At 46.8% G+C, this 24,076-nt stretch overlaps 1 protein-coding gene across 6 annotated transcripts in view; it reads left to right on the top strand.

The window, feature by feature from the left end:
- The first annotated feature begins 416 nt into the window (after positions 1 to 416).
- The window catches only part of LOC138736363 (LIM domain-binding protein 3-like), a 163,925-nt gene continuing 140,265 nt past the window's right edge, over positions 417 to 24,076 (top strand). For all 6 annotated transcript variants that reach the window (XM_069885746.1, XM_069885744.1, XM_069885745.1 and 3 more), the window contains exons 1-2: positions 417 to 494; positions 1,678 to 1,818. In XM_069885746.1, coding sequence (XP_069741847.1) covers positions 1,723 to 1,818 — 96 coding nt within the window. In that variant the 5' untranslated portion in view covers positions 417 to 494; positions 1,678 to 1,722. The remainder of the gene's footprint in view (positions 495 to 1,677; positions 1,819 to 24,076) is intronic.

The following is a 24,076-nucleotide window of genomic DNA, read 5'->3' as shown; positions in this document are numbered from 1 at the left end:
TAAGAGTCTTTAAATGAGTCCCTGATGTAGTTTGTCATTGAGGAGTCTGACCGTGGAGGGGTGGCAGCTGTTCCTGAACCTGGTGGAGCGAGTCTTATGGCACCTGCACCTCTTTCCTAATGGCAGCTCCGAGAACAGAGGGAGTGCTGGGTGATGTGGATCCTTGATGATCTCCGCTACTCCCTACAGATGCTCTCCATAGTGGGGAGGGTCTTTGCCTGTGATGTACTGGGCTTCCTTGTGCAAGAGGCTGGGGGGGGGGGGGGGGTGGTTGGATTTGATGTCCCAACACCCTGGCTATTTGGCAGGAGCAACTTCCCGGGAAGGCAGGGCTAGCTGGAGCACCTGAGCAAGCCTGGCCTGTTTAAATGTCCCAGTCCCCAGCTGTCAGCGCTCATCAGCTGACGTCACGCCCGGGGATCCGAGCTGATAAATGCGCTTACTGATACTCCGCAGCATCGCTTCGGGAGACGAAGGCGAGCAGCAGGGACGTGGTATGAGAACAACCCTCTTTGCTTTTTTTTTTAAAAAAGAAACATTTGTCCTCTTGCGTACAGCAATTTTTCTTTTGCATGCAGCGTTTTAAAGAAAGCAATCGCACCGCGTTGGATCTGTACTGGAGATGGGTTGGGGGCGGCTTCTAATGTAATAGCTGAACCTTTAAACCTCAGGAAAGGGGGGCTTTGCAAATTGCAAAGGCACCTCCCCCCACCCCCCACCCCCCACCCCCCACCACCGCCGACAGACACCTGCCCTTGCGACCAGAGTCGACTTCCCTTAGAGCCCGCTGTCACAAATTGGGGAACTTTCAGGACATCGCTAACTTATTCCCAACTTTTATCGCACTGTCACCACCACCCGGAAACTGTGACCCCCCCCCCCACTTGCAGAATTTGGATTTGGGTCGCCTGGATTTGATTTTTTTTAATGGATCCTTTGGACGTGGCCGAGCAGCCGGTTCGAGTGAACAGGGATGCATTTTCCAGTCCCTTGTTGGGGGTTCGAAGGGGGGGGGGTCCCTCCGGGGGGGTCCCTCCCATTTAAAAGGGCTCCCTCGGAGGGAGGGGAGATCAAATCCGTGACCATTTGGCATTGCATTCCCGTGAGACTCACTCCGTGCGATGCCTTGTTTGCAACCCCCGGTCATCAGGTCTGCAGCCTTTTTGGTATTCATTGGGGTTGAGTTGGTGGTGGGGGGGGGGGGGGGTTAAATGCAAAAGCTTTCCGAGTAGATTTGGGGAGCCGAGAAAAATCCGTCCTATATTGGGGCTGTGAGTCATGGAATCCTGGCATATTGGGTATTGAGTTACCGTCCATGTATGGCGCATTCTCCCGTGGGCTCCTGCAGCCTGACACCGTGCTTCTATTCTGGGATAGCACTCCGGCCCCTCTTCACTCGGTCATTCTGTGACTCTTTCTGTGGTTTGGGGGGGGGGGTTTGGGGTGAAGGAAGGGGGTGGTGGGGGGTTTGGGGAGGAGGAAGGGGGTGGTGGGGGGTTTGGGGAGGAGGAAAGGCGGTGGGTGGTGGGGTTTGGGGGGAGGGATTTGGGGGAAGGGGTGGTGGGGGGTTTAGGGGGAAGGGGATGGTGGGGGGTTAGGGGGAAGGGGATTGGGGTGGTGGGGGGGGGTGTAACACATTGTATTCACGGCTCCTTTCTCTTCCTTCCCTCCCGAAAGACCTTTCCCAGTCGCGGCTTCAAGTGGCTGGTGGGACATTGAAGGATGTCGGCGTACAACGTGTCTCTCACCGGCCCCGCTCCTTGGGGCTTCAGGTTACAGGGAGGGAAGGATTTCAACATGCCTCTGACCATTTCCAGAGTAAGTTGAGGTTGCAATCGTTTTAACTCGCGAGTTGGCAATGCCTTACACCTGCTTGGGTTGGAAAAGTCACTTTTACCTTGGCACTGTGACACATTGATGTTCCCACCGCTTGATCTGGGCACTTTGGATCTGCCTCGGAGCTGGGTTGTGAATTTTCTACCTCCGACGAATATCTGGTTTGATTCTTGTTGGTAGTTCCTTCTGAAGGAGGAGCAATCTGGAAAGAGAGAGAGAGAGATGCCAACATTGGCCTCTCTCATCACCTATCCCAGGGCTCCGTGCAGTCAGACGGCACTGAAACGGGCCCTGTCCCTGCCAGATCTTTTGCCCATCTGCAATAGCCCTGCATGAGGACCATATCTGTCCATGCCTTGATTTTTGAACTGCCTGTCAAAATGTCCTCTAATGACTGTATCTCATTTCACTGCCACCTTTGGCTGTCAGTTCTAGATATCAACCGCTCAGTATGTTTTCTTAAAAAAAACTTTTGCTCCAACCTCCTTCCCAACTTGAAACCAATGTCCTCTTGTTTTTATATCCCTGCCATGGGGGAAATGTTCTGAGTATTTTCTTTATGATCTTCTGAACTTCTATTGTGACAGAGTACATAGAGGTGTTTGGGAGATAAATTGGGAAAGGTTTGTTAGAGCAGGTCACACACAAACATTTTAAAACACAAAACTTTTGCAGGAGCTTTTGCAAGTGCTCAGACTCAGGATGGACTGTTATTTGCAAAAGGCCACAAATGTAACAACAGGCAGTAGCAGCTTTGTCTGGAAAAGAGGATTTACTGTCTGGAAGGTCATGTGATCTTGGCAGGCAGAGAGCAGAAAAAAAGAGGCTTTGCTCTCAGAGAGAAGGGAGTGAGAGAGAGAAAGAGAAGGACATCGGTTCCAGAGGGACAAGCTGGCAAGCTTTGAAACAAAGGAGAGGACTGGATGTCTGGTGTTTTCCTTGGAATAGGAGAAACAGAAAGGAACTCTATGATGACCTGAAACAGGAAAAACTCTCTCTCTTAAAACCAACAAGTGGTAACCATTTACCTGTTAAGCACCAAAGCCTGGTGGACTTTATTAATGTTAACTTCTGTGCACAGTACAAGAGTGAGATTGGACTGTGAACCCAAGAACGTTGCTGAACTTACACACACATTACACACTCGTGCGCTTAGAATTAGAAGGGGGTTAAGTGAGTCAATAGAGATAAGTTAAAATTTGATTCGATTTTCATGTTCAAAGATGATTAAAAGCAACTGTTGTTTAAGTAACCCTTTGTTGTGGTGCATATCTATAGGTGCTGGGTTTTGGGATCCTCTGGACTCGTAACGTTTTATGCGGCTCGTCCTTTCGGATTGAAAATTGGAATTTTTTTGTGATTTATTAGTTAATTGGTTTTTTTTACCCTCACTGAAATAGCCCAGCCTATCCAATCTCTCTTCATAATTAAAGTCATCCAGTCCAAGCAACAGCCTGTTGAATCTCCTTTGTTCCCATTGTATCCTTCCTGTGACGTGACAACCAGAATTGCACATGATACCCCAAGTTCCATCTGGCCAGTATTATCTCATTGGATGATGGGGCTGTTGGATGTCGAACTGTCCCAGTGGGTGGAGATACTTCAGCGGATCGAGGAGCGAGGTAGAATTCGTCCCAGTTGGAGATGACATTTTAGGCCAAGTAATTTTTGAGTCTAGCTCACCAAACACCAGACTGTAGCAGTTGGTGTGTCTGGACAGAAGGTTTCTTAGATATGTATCGGCAATGACCTCTTCACTCTGGCATTCCTCACCCCAGTGAGTGGTAAACCTGTCCTTTGCCAGGAGTCATGAACTGCTCTCCTGTTCTTTGATTTCATGATTGATTCTTCTGAACCTGAAGCCCAGATACTGCCCAAAGTATGGATTGTAAGCTGGCCACACATGTTCAGACTGCACTTGAAAAGAGTTGTTAAAACAGTACAGTTAGACTGCGTGCAAACCATTTCTAATCAAGGAGATTGGCATTTCTCATTGGATCGTGTCATAAGAAAAGGTTAATTGATGATTTAGTAATTCGAGAGTCTTGAAGAACATGAGATGGGAGGAGAAGGCCATTCAGCCCATTAGGCCTGCTTCAAGCTCATCTTCCTGCTCTCTCCCCAGACATCTCATCCCTTTAGTCCAAAGGTGTGTCGATCTCCACTTTAAACAGTCTCTGTGGCTTGCATGAAGCAATTCACAAGAGGAATTTGTTCACTCCATCTGAAATGGGCCACCTCCCATTTAAAACTGCTTCCTGATACTGGATCCCCGCACAAGAGGAAATATCCTCTCAGAACCCACCCCATCTGAACCCAACTTCAAACTCAGAAGCTTGCATGTTTCAAAAAGGTTTTCCTCTTTATTTATCTCATGCAGGGAGCAATTTAATAGATTAACATTCGGGGAGTTGTACACAGTGGAAGAACAAGAACAATTTTGGAGTATAGAGTTACAGTTGGGAACAGATCCATCATTTCATAGCAAGGGCAGCATGAGAACCCTGTTGGATTTAGTTAGGAGCATGAATGGCTGCAGGGAAGAGAAGTGTCATTGAAGTAAAGCACGAAAACCTACAGACACTGTGACTGACGTAAAAACACAATGCTGGAGAAACTCAGCAGGTCGAACAGTGTCCTGTGTTTCCAAGATAAAATTCATTTTGAAGGGCTCAAAATGTTTATTTTTGTGGTTATGAAGTGTGCTGTCTTTGAGCCTTATTTCAGATTCTTGATCCTCCTCCTTGACGGGAGGAGGAAGTGTGTCTGAGGTGTGATGGGACTTCCAGTGTGTTTGGGTGCCTTTCCTAGGCAGGGGGGGTGGGGGGATGGGGCAGGGAAATTGCAGGTGGGATCCATGGAGAGGAGGGAACTTTGTGTGATGCTCTAAGCTTCCTTTGTTGCCTTCTGATCTTGAGCAGAGCAGTCCCTGTGATGCATCCAGCAAGTATGCTTCTAATCAAGAAAGGGCTGTTTAGACTGTTCCATTACTGTGATCGGTCCAAGTCGGATCATCGGAGATATCTATTCCTGAGGACTTGAAGCTCTCTCTTTCCACTTCAGGATGATTTCTTTACTTCCCATGGACTGTCCAATCTGCTCAGCCTTCACGTTGTCGTCCTTTCAACCCAGCAAACCACTGAGTCAACCTTCTCAACATTTCCTTGCAGCACACATGGTCACTAAATATGTCCAAAATTCCCACCATTGTAGTTATCGAAACATTCCTACTTTTAAATTCCAGTTCAGAATCAGAATTTGTCATGAACAAATCACCAAATTTTGAAGTAGCATTACAGTGCAAACATTTACATGAACCACCTTAGAAAATCGATGCAAATGGCGCATGAAAAGTCCAAGGGTCTGTGGTTCATTGTTCACTCAGGAATCTGATGGCAGCGGGGAAGGAGCTGTCCTTGTGCCGCTGAGTGCTCGTCTTCAGGCTCCTGTACCATTTTGAGTGAGGAGGGCACAGCCCGGATGGTGAGGATAGAGGCTTTTAAGACACTGCCTCTTGTCGATGGCCTGGACGGAGTGAAGCCTGGTGTCCGTGATGTCGCGGGCCGAGTTGACGAGCCTCTGGTGTTTTTTTTCTCCTGTCCTGCGCATTGGCTGGATGGTGATGCAACCAGCCAGAATGCTCTCCAAGTTTTCAAGAGTCTTCGGTGACATTCCATTGGTTTCCATAGTCAGACTACAGACATGACATCGCATACAACCCTGAGGTTCTTTTTCCTGTGGGCCAGGCAGAATTTCTACTTATCAGTAGTGCAAAAAAAATGTGTACAAAAGAAAGAAATGTAAACAAGAATGAAGTGCAAATTGTGCAATACAGAAAATAAATATTCAGTAATAAATAATGTGCAAATTAAGAGTCCTTAAACGAGTCCCTGATTGAGTTTGTTGTTGAGGAGCCTGGAGGTAGCAGCTGTTCCTGCACCTGGTGGTGTGAGTCTTGTGACGCCTGTACCTCCTTCCTGATGGCAGCAGCAAGAGTAGAGCATGTGCTGGATCCTGAATGGCTGCTGCTGCTCTCTGACGGCAGGGTTCCCCTTAGGTGCGCTCGATGGTGGAGAGGATGATGTCCTGGGCTGCGTCCACTACCTTTGCAGGGCTTTCAGCTCAGGGGTAGGCTTGCTGTGGTGGCAAGCTAATTTCAGAATTTAATGGCATGAAAACGTGCTGTTTTATGGCAGCGGTCACAGTGCAAAATGTTGCTACAAATTACGGTTTTTTTTAAAGTAGAAGAGGAGAAAGTGGGGCCAAGTGCTTTATGTACCGGGCTTCACAAGATTCTTTTACCACGAGGTTTCCTCGGGAATGGAGATCACAAGAAAATTTTTTTTTTTTAAACGAAAGATTGAAATAATGCAATTGATGAATCCACACAGAGCCAGGGGAGTTCAGAAGTGTAAAATTAAAGCAGCATAATTTTCATAGAATTAATTCATAGTTTAGAAGTAATGTATCCCTTTAAGGCAAAACATTAAGGAAAAATGGTTGAGCTGTGGTTATCAAGAGGAATTAAGTTTATTGTCAACTGATTGTCCAAGTACAACCTGATGGAACAGCATTATCTGGTCCTTAGTGCGAAACACGCAGACACACGATCACACCTAACGCACGTGCAGGCAAACAATACATATACTGGAATAACTCTTTCAGCTAGACAGATAAATATTGCTTCACGAATATTGGAGTCTCGGATGGCTCCTTTGGTTGTTTCAAAATGGTATGAGATCAGGAGAAAAGAATCAATGCTTCAAAAAAAAAGCGAGCTTGAAGATTGGGGAAGCTCCAGAGATTAACTGAGGGCAGGGAAAGTGAAGTGGAATGTGAGGGGCATCGACTGAGGGTGGCAGTTTGTATCCTGTAACACCCATTTGATGGCAGTGGATTAGCTGGAGTATGTCTGTTTGCCAATGACACAACGTGGGCTATGAGAAGAATTTGTAGAGGCTTTAGGGACATCCAGACAGGCTAAGTAAATGGGTGATGTGGGGAAAATGTGAGGTCATCCACGATAGAACAAATAGAAGGGAGGAACATTTCTTGCATGGTGAGAGATGGAAAAGAATGCATGCTCAGGTGTCCTCATTCATAAACTATTGGAGGTTCAGAAGCAGATGAAGCAAGTGAGAAGGCCTTTACTCCTAGGCCTTTACAAGAGTGGAGGCCTATTGGGTGATATGGAATCTGCAGTATTGTTCACCCCACTTGTGATTGAGAGTGTGATGAAAGTGCACCCAATTGATTTGTGAGTTGGTGGGTGGATCCTGAGAGGAGATATTTTTAAACACTGCACTGTATAAGACCCTTCTGGCCCATGAAGGCAATGGCATCCAATTAATCAACCAACCCCAAACATTTTGAATGGTGAGAGGAAACCAGAGCACTCTGGCAAACCCACGCAGACACACGGAGAACGTACAAACTCCTAACAGACGGCGTCGGATTCAAGCTCTGGTCGCTGGCACTCTTAACAGCTAGCCACTACACTAACAGCGTAATCCCTAAATTAAAGCGAATCCATCTGTATTCTTGGGTGTAGAAGAACGAGAGGTGATCTGATTGATAAGGTCAACGTTCTTAAATTAGCTTGACGTTGTGAACCCAGGGTTGTCTGTGGCCACGTAATCTTCAGATGAGTCTCAAAATAAAGGGTGTCCCATTCAGGGGTGAAATGAGAAGAAATTAATTGTTAGATGAGGGCAGAATGGTCTACTTCTTTTGATTCATGCTGAGATTCTGTAGGTCTGAACAGGTCATAAACTTTTGTGTCAATAGAGTTCAGAACTCAACCGGTGTTTCTCAAGCACCCATCCTGGACACCGAACAACCACGTTAACCAAGGGTGTGTAAACAGCAAACTACCCAGAACTATTGAGGACCAAATCCTATGAAATCTACTCTAAACCAGATTGTCACCTCCTGCTTTCCCAAAATTCTACTTTGCAGTTGATCAATAATAATCAAAGGTGTTTAATTTGCTTTGAGCCTTTAAGCTAATTATTCCGACTTTATCATTGCTTGCAGTAATTCTGTTTATTACCGTAAAACATCTGCAAATTTTTATTAGCACTGTTTCCTGAGAAGTATTTGATGTCCGGAAGGCTGCTCCAACATGATATCATTTATTACCTTGTAAATCAGAGCTGTGTTGTAATTGTCCCTGTGTTATTTCGTTCTGGTGCTGATATTCCTTCCTGGTGAACTCGTGGGTTATTCCATAACCAACGGTATCAGCATGGGGGTGCTTGCTGGTCTAGAACTTGATTCACTTCTGATACATGGTCCAAGCAAGCCAGCGAGACACTATTCCTCAATGGCTGAAGGCCAATTAATGGCATTTCAACCAAAGTTGCTCAAAACATGTTTAAAACTAAGGGATACTTTTTGAAACAGAGTATCTTTTTTGAAGTTGCGATCTACGCCATTTGGCCTTATTTTGGATTACTCTGATACATTACTCGGGTGACTTACTTGGCTTTACAGCACAGAAACAGGTTCGATTGCTTCTTGCTGACCAGTTTGTCCACCCTTTTGTCAGCGTTGGCCCCACATCCCTCTAAACGTTTCCTATCCGTGTACCTGTCTGGCGCCGTATACAAGGGGTGGAGGGACTTGGGAGGTCTTGTGCACTGCACAAAAATTTAAATTTTTTCTTAATTTAAATTTTATATACATCACAGTAGAAACCGATTCCGGCCATTGAAACTTGTGCCGCCCAATTGACCTACAACCCCAGAAGGTGTGCAGAAACTGGAGCACCCAGAGAAATCCAACACAGACACAGAGAGAGCGTACAGGCAAGGCTAGATTCGAACCTGCAAAGCTGGAGCTGTTAATAGCATCGCGCTAACCATGCCACCTCAGCATCAGTAGATTGTCTCTGAAACCTCCATGTGCCTGTCCAAATGGTTTTTTAATGTAATTGTCCCTGTCTATCCCACTTCCTCTGGCGATCACATGTATATATGGCAATATAATATAAACTAAATATATATAAATGTTTTGCAATAATTTACTTGGATATGGGATTCTGTCCATCAATCTCACAATCTGCAAGGAGAAACTATTTCCCAGCCTGGCCATCCTGATTTGGATGCTTCTGTTCCTCCTTCCTGAATTTATGCACACATACAGTATGATAACAGGTCCTTCTGTCCCACAAGCCCGTGCTGTCCAAATACCTCAATTCACCACCTTGCATTCTGGAAGGGTGGGAGGGAAGTGGAGGACCTGGAGGGAGAGGGAGATCGCACAGGCTCCTGATTCGAACCTGGGGCCGCTGGCGCTGTAATAATGTTGCACTAACCTCGACGAGCCCAGTTGACAAATTGGTCACATTTTGGCTGATGTCCCACTTTCCACACACCCTGAGTTCTTGAAGACTGTTCCTTCACATCCTGTATGGATCAGCACAACCTTAAGGGCTGAAGGGCCTGTATTGTGCTGTAATGTTCTATGGTTACTCCCTACCTGGCAACGTTGCCTCTAAATAGCCTACTGTTAAAATGTTGACCTTTAAACCTTTCTATAGTTCAGCCCCCTTAATCAATGACCTCTCTCAATCCAATATTCAGTTCCTCCAATTTCCTGTTAACTGCTATGACCTCTTGTCTGCCACATTTCTTTCCCCAAGTTTGGCAGGAGGATTTTAAGGTGATCGGAATCCTGCCCCTGACTCCAATGCCTCTCCAACCAAGCCTCAAGTTAAGGGATCTGCCTCCCCCAGGCTGTTTCAGTTGCTTCAGGACTTGGGGGGAGGGGGTGCAGAATCCTTGGGGTTCCGAAGCTGTGCATTGACACAGTGTGCGCGATGGAGAAGCTTAAAAAATAAATAAGGGTGTCAAAGGTTAAGGGACGAAGGCAGGGGTTGAAAGGAAAAATACATCGACCATGATTTGAATGGGGGAGCAGACTTGATGGGCCAAATGGCCTAATTCTGCTGTTAAGTCTTGTGGCCAAAAGCAGTATTCCATTGTGCAAGACCTGGGGCTTGGATTGTAATTGCTTAGTTGACTCTATGTTCTTTTAACAATAAATCACTGACATGCACCCCAGCCTAATGCTCTGTGCCAATCGAGTGATCCACCCCGTCAGCTGTCTGATCTAGGTCACTGTCAAGAACAAAAGGGGAATTTGTAGCTGGCTGATGTCATACCATGTTCCATTGACGGGACAGATGGGATCCCTAATCCCTGTAGGGGGCCGTCACAGTTTGTGGAATGAATGACTGCGGCCTCTTCATTTTCTCGCTGAGAAAATTCGTCTATAAATATGTTCTGGAGTGCCTGCTATGTGACTGTGAGTCATTAGGAGTTGATTTGTGGGGATAGGTGACAGGGAGGTTACAAGGTCACCTTTATTCCCTGTTGAGAATGCAGCTCGCGCAATGCGATTTTAACATCGAGAAATGTACAGTTGGCAGTGGAAACAAACAGGCAGAATACTATTTGGATGGGGTGAAAATTCAGACTTTGGAGGTGCAAAGGGACCTGGATGTCCTCGTGCAGGGAAACCTAAAAGTTAATGACCAGGTGAAATTGGTAGTGAGGAAAGCGAATGCTATGTTGGCATTTATTTCAAGAGGAATAGTGTACAAGAGTAAAGAGGTGTTGATGAGGCTCTACGGGGCACTGGTGAGACCTCACTGTGTGCAGTTTTGGGCCTCCTATCTTAGAAAGGATGTGATGTTGTTGGAGAGGGTGCTGAGGAGATTTACTAGGAAGATTCCGGGAATGCAAGGGCTTACGTACGAGGAGCATTTGGCAGCTCTTGGGTTGTATTCATTGGAGTATCGGAGAATGAGAGGAGATCTCATCGAGGCTTTTCGTATTTTGAAAGGTTTAGATAGGGTGGATGCAGGTAAGATGTTTCCCTTGGTAGGTGAATTGAGGGCAAGGGGTCATAGTCTGAAAATTAGAGGTTATCCATATAAAACTGAGATTAGGAAGAACTTCTTTAGCCAGAGGGTCATGGATCTGTGGAACTCACTGCCGCATATAGCAGTGGAGGTCAGATCACTGGGAGTATCTAAACAAGAAATAGATGTATCTCATTAGTGAGGGCATCAAGGGATATGGGGAAAAGGCCAGAAATTGGAACGAGTGTAGAGTAACTTAGTGTAAATTTACAGAACAGACTCGATGGGCCTGCTTCCTTTGTCTCGTGATCTTGTGAAGATCGGTAACGAGGAATGCAATTGCCCAATAGCTAGGGCTCAGAATGGTTTGGAGGGATATGGGGCAAGAGCTTGCAAATGGGACCAACTTAGTTAGCATGACAAGTTGGGCCGAAGGGTCTGTCTCCTTGCTGTAGAATCCCAAGACTTTATAACAGCATCATTCCGTTTGCATCATGGACGACGAAGCAATGAAAGGTGTTGCTGAGGAGAGATACGGAGTGTGAGTTGAGAGAATAGAAGAGGCAGTGATCAAGCACCTTGGGATGTGGACAATGTCTCCTGGGCGGCAGTTTTGGAGTTGATGGGGTCGGGGGTGGGGAGGTTGGGAATGGGACTGGAAGAAAGAAAGCCAGCGCTATCTCTGTTCATCTCTTGCCCTTCCCTGATTCCTGAGTGATATTTGAGATCAGAGGTTGATGTAAACCATGGCCTTATTGAGGGGTCAGCAGTAGAAAGGGTTAAGAAGTGGTGTGGTTGGCACAACGTCTTTACAGTACCAGTGATCGGGACCATAGTTTGTGTGATCTCTCCATGCCCGTGTAGGTTTCATCCCACTGTTTGAAACATATCAGGGGTGTAAATTAGGTGGCACAGACTTGTGGGTCAAATGACCTGTTAACCGTGCAAAATTTAAAATTTAAGCTTCAAATTCCTGAGGCTCTGTCCCGGGGCCTCCATGTTGATGCAATCACGAAGAAGGCTCGCCAGTGGCTATAATTCGTGAAGAGTTTCAGGTAATTGCGTCTGTCACCAAAGATTCTTGCTAACTTCTACAGGGGGAACCGTGGAGAGCATTCTGGCTGGTTGCATCTTGGAGGGGTCCAGTGCACAGGACAGGAAAAGACTACAAAGGGTCGTGAACTCGGCCCATGCCATCCCAGGCACCCGACTTCACCCCATCAAGGACACCTGCAAGAGGCAGTATCTTAAGAAAGCAGTCTCTATCTCCAAGGAACCCCCCCCACCAATCAGGCCATGCCCTCTTCATTCTGCTGCCATCAGGACAGAGGTACAGGAGCCTGAAGGCGATCATCCAACAGAACAAAATTGGCTCCTCTCTTCCCTCCCCCCCCACCCCCCCACCGGCCATCAGATTTCTGAATGGACAATGGACCACTGATAAGGTCTCACCTTCTCCTGCACTCATATTTATTTGTTTTAAGTGTAATTTATAGAGATATTGGCAGCTGAAATGCTGACACAAAACATTTTGTGACATGTTCATGACAATAAATTCCAATTTAAGTTAACATCACCAGAACGAACGTCAGTGGGTGTGAATTTTGCCAGTGTTGAGGGTATGGTTTAATGACTTCTGATGGAGGTTGCAGCCAGAAGATGCAGAAGGTAGGGGGGGGAGGGTTGATAATTGCCTTCATGGGTGCGTTTGAGTAAGAACATCTGATTTGCGTCGCAGTCTGACTGAGCCTGACCTTTTCCCGACTGCGTTCTGTCAGAAAAATGACAAGGGATGGCTGTTGCCCTTTCTGGGGCTAAAAAAAAGTATTGTACATAAACAGCGATTTCAGGGCTATTGGCGGCAGTGGGACATTAACCAAGTTTGCCACTGGAAACCCAAAGGAGATTGGGTCAGCACGGAGGGCATGAAAGGCAGACTCTCCCCAGCAGCCCCACAAATCCTGCAGATTGTTTTGCTTCCTCAGCAGCCGATGAGTTTGTGGCTAAAAGATTCAAGGTTAAAGAGATAGGGGAGCAGAAATGTGATCAGATGCTTCTCTGGAAGTCGAGGCACTGAAGAGCTCTTAGTGGAAGAGGTAGTCTGGTTAGCATCGTCAAGCTGATTGATAAGCAAATCTTTGTTAGATTGCAGTGTGAGTAGTTGGGGAGATACATGGGTGCGTCCTCATTGGCCCATCAAGACATTCTAATCATGAGCTGATCCATCCACCCACTCAGCCCCACTCTCCCGGCTTTCTCCCTGTAACCCTTGATGCCCTGACTAATCAAATACCTGTCAATCTCTGCCTTAACTACAGTCATGTGCCACATAACATCTGTTCGAGCAACGTTTGACCACGTATATGTCTGTGGTTCCATTATCTTATAATAAAGTTCAGAAATCCCAATCAGAATGGGATGAAGTGGATGTAACTGGGCGTAGTGAACGCAACAGCTTTCTGCACACAACACGTGTATCTCACGTCCCTTGTGTACAAAGCGATTGCATTGCCAGGCATATAATGGTACAGTACATATATAACCAATAATATAGTGTTCCCACAACGTCCAAATCACACAATATCCTATTTCACAGAATGTATCGTGAACATTAAGTGACGCTTGACTCGCCCAACAACCTCACTTCCACAGCTGACTGTTCCATAGACTTGCAACCCTCTGACTAAAGAACTTTTTTCTGCATCTGTTTTAAATTTAACCTGAAGTTGTGCCCTCTTGTCCTAGACTTCCCCCACCATGGGAAACCACCTTGCTATATCTACCCTGTCCAGGCCTTTCAACATTCGGAATGCCTCTATGTCGTCTCCTTCCCTACTCTGAGTACAGCCCGAGAACTGACAATTGTTCCTCGTTTGCTGACCCTAATGTTGCGCAAGGTGTGCAAAATGTCCTTTCCCTCACTTACTGCCCTCAGGGCCACGGCTTTCCAGCAGGGAAGTGGCCCATCTCATCCACGCCCGAGCTTGTTCCATTAAGTCCTTTCCCCTTGAACCTTACCTGTCCAAATGCCTTTTCAAAAGGCGCCACAGTTAGCGTAGCACCTAGTGCAGCGATCCGGGTTCGAATCTGGCACCAGCTATAAGGAGTTTGTACCTTTTCTGCATGGGTGCTCTGGTTCCCTCCTACCCTTCAAAGAATGTACCGGGGTTGTAGATTTATTAGGTGTAATTGGGCGGCATGTGCTCATTGTCACTGCTGTTGGTCTACATTACACTTTATTGATTAAGCCAGTGTACATCTTGGTGACCAGAATGGGACTTATTCAAAGGACGGAGGGCATATTTCCATATCTTCTCCTATCATAGGTGGGTGATTACACTTCCAACACATTTTCAGGGAATCATTTGAGATTCTGTAAATGCTTTTTTTGATTTGATGGTACAGCAAAGGTCCAAGAATCCAGACCACCCAGACTTTTTGAAAACTCTCAAATGGTTTAGCTTTTGTGTGCGTAAGCACCACAGGTGCTCAGCAGCATTTTTCTTTAAAACTTCTCATTTCAATAGATGACACGTGCTGTATTTGCTGATGTATAAACAATCAAAATTTACCCATTCATCTCTTTACTCCTCCTTAACTTTGAATATTAAAAGTACTGTCCGAGAATCCGGAGTGCTCAGGGATCTTCTACTGTAGAAACTTTTTTTTCCATTTATGTAGTCCTGTGCGATCATATTTTTGAACATGATGTTGCCCGTGATCTGGCACTGGGCACTTACACTGCATTTCTAATGTAAAATTGAACCCACAGTTGAAGCCTTGGAAGTATCAATGACTTGTGTTATGTCGCAGTGAGATTGTTGAAACGTTGGGTTTTAACTGATGCACAAATTTATCACGAAGGAAATCAGAGAGACTGACTGGACTTCCAAAGACTCACGAATCCTCCTCGACTTTCTTCCAGAGAAATATCCTTTCGTACGGACAGTTGTCACAACTCCCTTTTTCCTTGCACAGGAGGAATGAAACCCGTTACTTCCACAATGCTTTCAAAACTCGGGTACGGGTCGATCAAAGTGACCTTGGGTCACAGTGAGGTTCAGTAATTTCCCTGACAGGGAGAATCAGCTGAGTTGTCCATTATCGCTCAGTCATCCCTGCTCAGCAATCGATGAGATGATCGCTGGTCATGAATGTTCCGTTGCTTCAGTGTTACACATACATGACTCTCTCACCACCTGTGTCCCTGGAAAAAGCACCCAATGTTCTTTCTCCTCTACAACGTAGTGACTTTGGGTACAGCCTGTACTAGCTGTGGCCACCCAATCTCTCCACAGCTGTGAATGGCTGGAGCCTGTACTAGCCCTTTAAGCGATACTTGCACTAAATGAAACACGGGCTTGTAATAGTTGAAGTGGAATCCTGGAGAGATTAAGGTTCGTGGCAGCAGTTGCAAGGTTTGGGTCCAGGCTGGTGAAGAGGTCGATCGGTGTGGGGAAATCGGGAGGGGCGGCTGTCTTGGGCTGAGACTGAAGGTCACCGAGTTGGGAGGGACAAGGATGCTCCAAAACGGCAGCAGGGGAGCCATTGTGAGGCACTAGGGTGGCGAGGTGGGATCTGGCCAGTGGAGTGCTGGGTGAGATCGGCTAAGTGGGATGATGGCTGAGTGAACTTTGGGTTGATCGCAAAATAAGGAAGATGTGACTGAGGGGTTGGGCGGGGGTGCAGTGGTAGAAAGGAAGTAGACCACTACCATCCTCAAGTATGTTCCGTGGTGAGATAATTTCACCAGCAGGTTGACCTGTACATAGTACAGCAAAGATAACCAAAGTGCAGAGTTACATTGAGGTCAGCTGTTTCAGAGAACAGGCGGTGTTGTTTTACGAGTGAAGTTCTTATGAGAACAGAGGAATGAGCAGTGACAAGATGATAAGAAGCATTGGTTATGTGGACGGCCAGAGACTTTTTTTCCCAGGGTTGAAATGGCTCACAACATGGGCATAGATATGAGGTGTTTGGGAGTAAGTAAGGGTAGATTTTAAGAGCTAAGTTTTTTAGACACACAGACTAGTGGGTGCATGGAATGTATTGCCAGTAACAGTGGTGGAGGCAGGTACAATGGGATCATTTAAGAAGCAGTTTTGGCCTCCTTATCTGAGAAAGGCCATCCTCACCATAGAGGGGGTGCAGAGAAGATTCACTAGACTGATACCAGGGATGGAAGGACTTGCAGATGAAGAAAAGCTGGATAGACGAGGCTTGTATTCTCTGAAATTTAGAAGATTGTGGTGGGGGGGGGGGCGGGGGAAAATCTGAAAGAAACACATAAAATTCTTAAGGGATTAGACAGACGAGACATAGGTAGGTTGTTTCCAATGCTGGGAAAGTCCAGAACCAGGGGTCACAGTTTAAGGATAAGGGGGAAGTTTTTGTAGGACTGAGATGTGGAAAAATTTCTTCTTCTGAGAGTGGTGGATCTGTGGAATTCTTTGCCACAGGAAGTAGTTGAGGCCGATTCCTTGTCGATATTTAAGAGTAGGTTAGATTTGGCCCTTGTGGCTAAGGGGATATGGGGAGAAGGCTGGAACCAGGTACTGATCGGCCATGATCATAATGAATGGCGGTGTAGACTTGAAGGGCCAAATGGCCTACTCCTGCTCCTATTTTTCTGTTTCTATGAACCTATGGATGTTTTTGGTGGTAGGGAAATTTTTGGCAGCTATTTGAGTTAGAACAGGATCCCACTACCAGATATATTCCTTCTCTCCCTTCTGCAGGGACCGCTGCCTCCATGACTCCCTCGTGCACTCATTCCCTCCCCACCAATTGTTCCTCCACCCGGCACCTGACCCTGTGTGCCACACCTGGGTGCACACCTCCTCCCTCAACACAGGCCTGGTTTACTGCATCCTGGTGCTCCCTTTGCAGCCCTCTCCACATCAGAGAGACTGGGCACAGACTGGAAGATCGCTTCGCTGAGCACCTTCGCTCCATCCGCAGCAGTAACAGGGGCCTCCCAGTGGCCAACGTTTTGGTTCTTCGTCCCACTCCCATGTCTGTCCCATGGCCTTATGGACTAGCCCACCAAGATCACCTGCAAATTGGAGGAACACCCAACTTTCCGTCTCAGAGCTCTCCAGCCAGATGGCATTAATGTTGACTTTTCCCCTTTCTGCTAATCTGCTCTCCTCTCCCCCCCACCCCCTGCTTTCACGTCCCCCTGTTAGCGCTCTTCCCTCTCTATTAACCCAGCTATCCCTCCTCTCTTTCATCGCTGCTGTCCCCTCTATCCCTTCTCCACCTATCACCTCCTGCGTTTGTGACATCTCCCCCCGTCTCTTTAGTTCGGTGGCCTGTTGACATTTTTCCATACCTTGACGAAGAGCTCAAGCCCAAAAGGTCGGTTCTGTATTTTTTCCTTTGCTATGTAAAGGACACCTTTTGACCTGCTGAGTTTCTCCAGCATTGAGTTTTTACTTCAACCAGGGTGTCTACAGATTTTCGTGCTTTACTTGTTTGAGTGGGTTATTGGGTCGATACAGCGCTGTGGGCAGAAATCTACTGTGCTGTAGATTTCTACATTCTAGGTTAATTCTGACAGCAGAAACGAAACTCTAATTTGCCAGTGCATGGTCCCAGTCTTGTGAAGCTTCTTCCTGACAGGGTGGCTGTGGGGGGAGGTGAAGAGTGTGTGGATTAGTTTTTTTTAAACGCCTGCTTTTCCAAGGCAGAGGGAGGTGTGGACAGAGTTGACGGCAGGGGGGAGGGTTGTGCGTGAGCTACGTTCACACCCTCTGCAGCTTCTTGAGGTCTTGGATGGAGGGGTTCCTGTCCCTGACAGGATGCCTTCGTGCTGCCCCTGTATCAGGTGAGGGGTGCAGGTGTTTTCTTGGCCATTACATTGACACTGGTGGACCAGAGAATGTTCTTCTCGGGAACTTAAATCTGTCCATTATCTCTACCTCCACACACCAGGGAGTGAGGTCCACCCTTCCTCTGGAAATCTACGATGACCTTCTTAACCTTTTGGTATTGAGGGAGCTGTTATTGTCCTGGTAACGAACCACTAGTTCTCGATCTTCTGTTTTGATGAGTGGTTGTCTATGGTGGTGCCATCTGTGCATGGAATTGGATTGGAGCTCAGCCATGCTCAGGGAGTATAGGAATGGGCAGAGTCTGCAGCCTCATGGGGCCCGATGTTGGGAGTAGTTCTGAAGTGCCGTCACCAATCCACACTGATTGTGGTGTGGAGGGCAGGAAGTCCTGGATCCAATCGCAGAGGGGGCTGAGGTGTGAGGCCAGTGTCTGGGGAGGATTTAATTTGGCACTATAGTATTGTAGATGGAGTGATTGTCCATGAATCGTGGTTCTAGTGCAGGGTGAGTATAGGGCCAGGGAAATGGCATCTGCCATAGATCTGTGATGGTGGTAGGGGTATCGCAGAGGGTTGACATGTGCCATGACAAACCTCACGATGGGTATCAGAGCCTTGGATGGTCGTTAGATCCATCATGTAGTTGTTCCTCAGCAGTGGGATGACGGTGGGCTGTTTGGAGTGGGTGGGTGAGTCAGGGCAAGATCGAAGATGTCTGTGTACACTTCTGCCAGCTGATCTGCCCAGGCTCGAAGGAATCATGAAGAGGGTTCACTGTTGGCAAGGCTGATCTGCGGCACTGACTGTGGATGAGGGTGTGCTTGAAGCTGTCTCTGAACAGACCGCGGAGGTGGCAGGGAACTAGCGATCAGCAAAGTCTGTGGGAGAGACGAAGATGCCATTTCCCTGGCCCTATACTCACCCTGCCCTACCTCTACGAGCCTTGGTTGCGGGACCCTCTCTTCTCATTCAGTGAGAACCCAACAAATCAGGCGGTTGAGGTGGAGCTGGCTGTTGTCGGTGTACAGGTAATTTTCAGAAGACACCACTGGGGTCAGGATGGAGGGCCTGGGGGGCTGCCTGAGTTTGACAGAGAAGCTGTCGACATGTTCCTGTGGTGATTGTGAAGTGAGAATAGATCCAGTTCTACTGTTGGTGGTCAATCCTGGCGCCAGTCATTCAGTGGATAAGGGAGAATAACAGAGAGATGGACGGTACTGAGTACAGATGAGCGATCTCTCACTGATACAGTGTCTATTTTTAAATCGATGACACAAAGCCAGAATTGGGCTCTTATTGATAGCCCAGGCATGCATGGTTCTAATGTTCATGCAATGATCACCTTTCTGAAAATAGTCTCTGCCCCCTCTGGCCTCCACACAGACCCCTTCCCCCCCCCCCACCCCACCCCACTTTCTTTGGTTGCAATGATAGATAACCTGTTTCAAGTTGAGATAAACACAGTGCCTTTTTTCCAAGAGTGTACTAAATGTTTCACGATGGTTAATTAGATCGGGTGGAATCATCATGTGATCCCTAATTACATCTCTGGTCTCATTCGCCACTCCCATGATGATGTGGCGCAGTTGGTGGGCTGGTGCCCCTGCCAGATCTTGGGCTGAAATCCCTCTCTGGACGTGCGAGGCAGACTCCTTGGGGCAACACTGAGGGGTTTTGATGGGTTGTCTTTGGAATGGTGGGGGAATGTTCTTTTTTTTTAAATGATAGCGCCATTCCTTTTGCCGTCCACATTGTACTCAGTTTATATCTCATTGTGGATAAATAATTTAATTTTAAATTTAGACAAGCACCACAGTAACAGGCCCTACTGGCCTGTATACCCAAATTTACCTACAACCCCCACCCCATCATACGTTTGGAAGGATGGGAGAAAACCCACAGGGAGAATGTACGAACTCCTTAAAGACAGCGTGGGATTCAAACCTGGATCACTGGAGCCGTAATCGTGTTGTACTAACAGTGCCTATTGGGACTAATCCACTGGGTACAGTTGACACAAATGTGGAATGTCGAACAGTCCAGCACTGGATCAGGTCCTTCTCCCCGGCATGTCTGTGCCAAACTACATGAACCCAGCCCTCTATTGGAATCCCTCCCAAGCACGCACCTCTTGATATTCCTTTTCAACGTTGCGGCTGCATCTGCTCGGATCTCGGCCAGCCTCCATATTTGAAAGCAATTGAACTTTGCCTCGTGCATCTCCTTTGAACTGTTTCCCCCTCGTGTAAAACTTGTGACATTACGGCAATGCCTCTCCTCGTCTGTCGGGTCGCCTTTCGGCCTCTATGGCTCCAGAGAAAACTAAGCAAGTTTGTCCATCCCTTGTGCTCTTCAATCCTGCCGTAGTCCTGAACCTCCACCGCACCCTCTCCACATCCTTCCTTGGAGTGTAGCCAGAACTGCGCGCAATATCCAGATGGAGCCTACAACCAGTTTTCGTACAGCTGCAACAGATGTGCCCAACCTTTTATACACCATGGCCTGTCTCTTTACCGCCCATTAAAATTAAAACTGCACTTCACCGCTGCCACTACCTGTGAACAACTGGATACCATGTCTGTAGAGCGACCGGACCATCACAGCTCAGAAGCAGGTCCTTTGGCACATATCGTCCATGCTGAATTGTTATTCTGTCTGGTCCCCATTGACAGCCCTCCACACTGCTTCCATCTAAATTTCTATTAAATGTTAAAATTGAACCCACTTTCACCACTTCCACTTGCAGCTCGTTTCACACTTGCTCAACTCTGAGTGAAGAGGTTGCCCCTTAAACGTTTCATCTTTCATCCTTAACCCATGTCCTCGAGTTTTTGTCTCACCCAACCTCGGGAGAAGAATCCTGTTTGCGTTTTCCCTGTGTTATACCACTTGTAATTGTACACCTCTGTCAGATTTCTCATCGTTCCCTGACGCTCCAGCAAATAAAGTCCTGACCTGTTTAACCTTTCCCTGTAACAGTTCCTCAAATCCTGACAACATCCTTGTCAATCTTCTCCACCCTTTTTAAAAATTATTGATGTCCTTCCTGTCGATAGTTTACCAAAACTGTCCAGAATGGTTCAAATTCAGCCCCCACACCCACAAAGTGTGTCCTTCTAAGCCCACCTCCTGCCTCAAGAAGAAACTGGGAAGGGGGAATATTAGCTGAGCCCAGGTGTCATTATCTGGCAGAAGAAATTTTTGTTCAGACTATAAAGCCATAAGATATAGTCAGCAGAAACAGGCCATTCAGCCCATCGAGTCTGCCCCACCACTTAATCATGAGCCGATCTATTTTCCCTCTCAGCCCACTGTGTCTGGTCTTCTCCCCATAACCTTTGATCCCCTGGCTAATCAAGAACCTATTAATTTCTGTCTTAAGTATACTCGAGGGCCTGGCCTCCATGATCATCTGAGGCAACAGATTCACCACCCACCAGCTGAAGAAATTCCTCCGCATCTCTGTTCCAAGTGGATGGCCTTGAATCCTCTTGTCCTAGACTCTCCCACTGTGGAAACCTTTCTACATCTATGCCATTCAAATGTTTCAATTAGATCCTGCCCCACCCCCCACCACCATTCTCCTGATTTCTAGCAAATACTGGACAAGACCAGAATTTTTCTCTGTTCAAGATTTAAACCTAAAGAATGCAAGATCTTCGAGCTGACCCATTAAAATTAAAGGTATCGGTGCCATTAGGATCTCTGCATTAGAAGAAATGGATGTACAAGGAAGGCCCTGTCGATCTGGAAGATTGAAGAGTAAAAGATCTGATAGAAGGCTTTAAGATCACGAAAGAATTAGTAAGCTGAACATTGGAATGAACCGAAATATGAGGCAATGGTGGTTACTAATGAAGGCGTGTAGGTAAACCTCTTCACCCAGAGGAACGGTACAGCATGCTACACATATCCCCTCTGAGAGGAGTGGGTGCAAACACTGGCGAAACTGTGAGACATACAAGATTGCCTTGGCTGTTTCTGAAAATTCTCACGACGTGCGGGAGATACCTGACAATCTCGAACGTGGCAAAGTTCCAGAAGCAATGTTGGAAACACTTAGTTGGTCAGGAAGAGAAATCATGTTAATGCTGCAGACCAAAGCTCTTCGTCAAACAGCAAGGTTATTGGTTTCTGTAGAAAGTGGAATGTTTACAAGAGATGGCAATTTCTTCTTCCAGCAACCGGTTTAGAGTTCAAGTTCATTGTCAACTGATTGCACAAGTACAAAGGTTGGACGAAACCGTATTCTCCAGTCCTCAGTGCAAAACACACAAACAACCAGACATAACACAAATACAGTATGTTATGTGTCTTGGGTGGTTAATCTTCTCACACTAACCATCTGAGACTCTCATTTATTGAAAGCAAAAAAAATTATTTATTTATTTTATTAACTCTTTAAAAAATTATTTTTATAGATGAAATACTTGTCCTGCATATGTATAATTTGTGTGCATGTGTTATGTCTGGTCGTGTCTGCATATTTTGCACCAAGGATCGGAGAACACTGTTTCGTCGGGTTGTACTTGTGCAATCAGATGACAATAAACTTGACTTCATGGCAGGCATTCATTACATGCGCAGAGACAAGTATATATAAAAATAAATAAATAGCTTTGTAAACATGAGCGACTTGGAGGGTCAGCGTGAGCAGTTCCCTTGCCCATTCTCACTGCCTGTGGGAAGAAGCCGTTCCTCAGCCTGGTGGTGCTGGCTCTGATACTCCTGTATCTCTTCACTGAAGCTGAAAAATGCTGTGTGGAGGGTGGAAGGGGTCCTCGTTGATTTTGTACACCGTCTTCAAACAACGATCCCAGTAGATCATGTTGATTGGGTGGGTTGGGGAGGAAGGAGGACGGAGACCACAGTGATCCTCTCTGCCACTCTCAAGGTACTGTGGATTGACATCCAATCCAATTCTCTACAGCAACGGTACCCACACTGTGATGCAGCCGCCAGGATGCTCTCGATAGGGCTCCTGAAGAATGGTGGCCAGTAACCTTGCTCGCAGTCGCTGTTGCAACTTCCTGACAAGTGAGGAGATGCTGAGTGTTCACGATAGGTCACTAGTTAAGTAAACTCCATGGAACTCGGTTCTCTCCACTTCAGAGTTGTGTGTTGGAAGGTGGTCATTCCTTGGTCCTTCTGATCATCTCTTTTGTCTTGTCCACATTGTTAGTCTTGCACTATTTCGTGAGATTTTGCATCTCTTTGGGTCCAGTGTAAGAATCCAGACATTTCGGCAAGGTTCTGTGAACATTCGGAGATCTGTTATTCAGTGCATCCTCTCTGGGGTGACAATAAAGCTCTCTTGTATGTTATTTGGTACAAGTTGAAGGCAGCTCTCCTTTTTTTTTTGCATCATGTGGAGATTCTACTTGGTGCAGTTGGGGGTGGATAGGAGCCCAGTGCTGTTCACCAAACAGGGGAGTGTCTGAGCAGATTCAGATGTGGATTTGCAAAACAAAGAAATGTCAGTGTAAAATAACAGAAGCAGGACTGGGAAACCTGCAAGTGTGTGAAAGTGTGGTTGCATTAAACAGTATGGCACAGGAGCAGAAACTGTCTGTCGAGAACATGATCTTGATCGAATGAATTTGCCTGCAGTGGTCCATATTCCTTCGAATCCCTGTTTGTTCTGTGTCTGTCTTGATGTCTCTTGCTATTGTGTCTGCTTCCACCGTCTCCTCTGGCAACAAGTCTCTTCCGATCTCGTCTCCAAAGTTTGCATCGTGAATATGCATTAAACCTCCTCCCCCCCCCCCCCCCCCCCCCCACTTCAGCTTGCACCTGAGCCCTCTTGTATTTGATAATGCCACTCTGGGAGAAAGGCTGTCTACTGCCGGAGGAGCACTGCTGGTCTCGCAGTGTCCATGGGGGAAAGAAAGATATATCATCAATGTTTTGGGCTTGAAATCTTCCTCAAGTTGTGAGTGAAAGCAGGCAGCGTCTGAATAAAAGACACGGGAGGGGGAGGAGTATGAGACCAACAGACAAAAGGTATATGGAGAAGGGGGCCATGAGAGAGGGAAGATGAGAATTGATTGGGAGGCAGAGGAGGATGGGAGTGGGGGTTGGTTGGCAAATGCAAAGCCTGGGGGGAAAAGATGAAAGGGAAGAGAGAGTGAGAATCACAAAAAAGGAGGCATGGTGGGGGGGTGGGGGAATGGAAAAGGGGGTTGATAATGGAAACCAGAGAAGTCAATGGCATTTGGTTGGAAGATGCCCAGATGCAAGATGAGGTGTTTGCAATTTTTTTAAATTTAAAATTAGACATGCAGAATGGTAACAGCTATTTCAGCCCACAAGTCCGTGCCACCCAATTTACACCCCATTAATCTACACCCCCCCCCCCCCCAGTATGGTTGGATGAAATCAGAGCCCGCGGAGAGAACCCATGCAGACGCGGGAAGAACTCCCGACAGACAGTGCAGGATTCGAACCTCAGTCCGGTCCAGCTCGCTGGTGCTCTAAAGGCTAACTACTACGTCAACTGTCCCTCCAGTTTGCAGGTGATCTCAGACAGATACGTA

The sequence above is a fragment of the Narcine bancroftii genome, chromosome 6 (genome assembly GCF_036971445.1).
Source record: "Narcine bancroftii isolate sNarBan1 chromosome 6, sNarBan1.hap1, whole genome shotgun sequence".
In the NCBI taxonomy this organism is placed as follows: Eukaryota; Metazoa; Chordata; class Chondrichthyes; order Torpediniformes; family Narcinidae; genus Narcine; species Narcine bancroftii.
The sequence above is the reverse complement of the archived record's forward strand: the minus strand, read 5'-3'. Positions and strand labels throughout refer to the sequence as shown.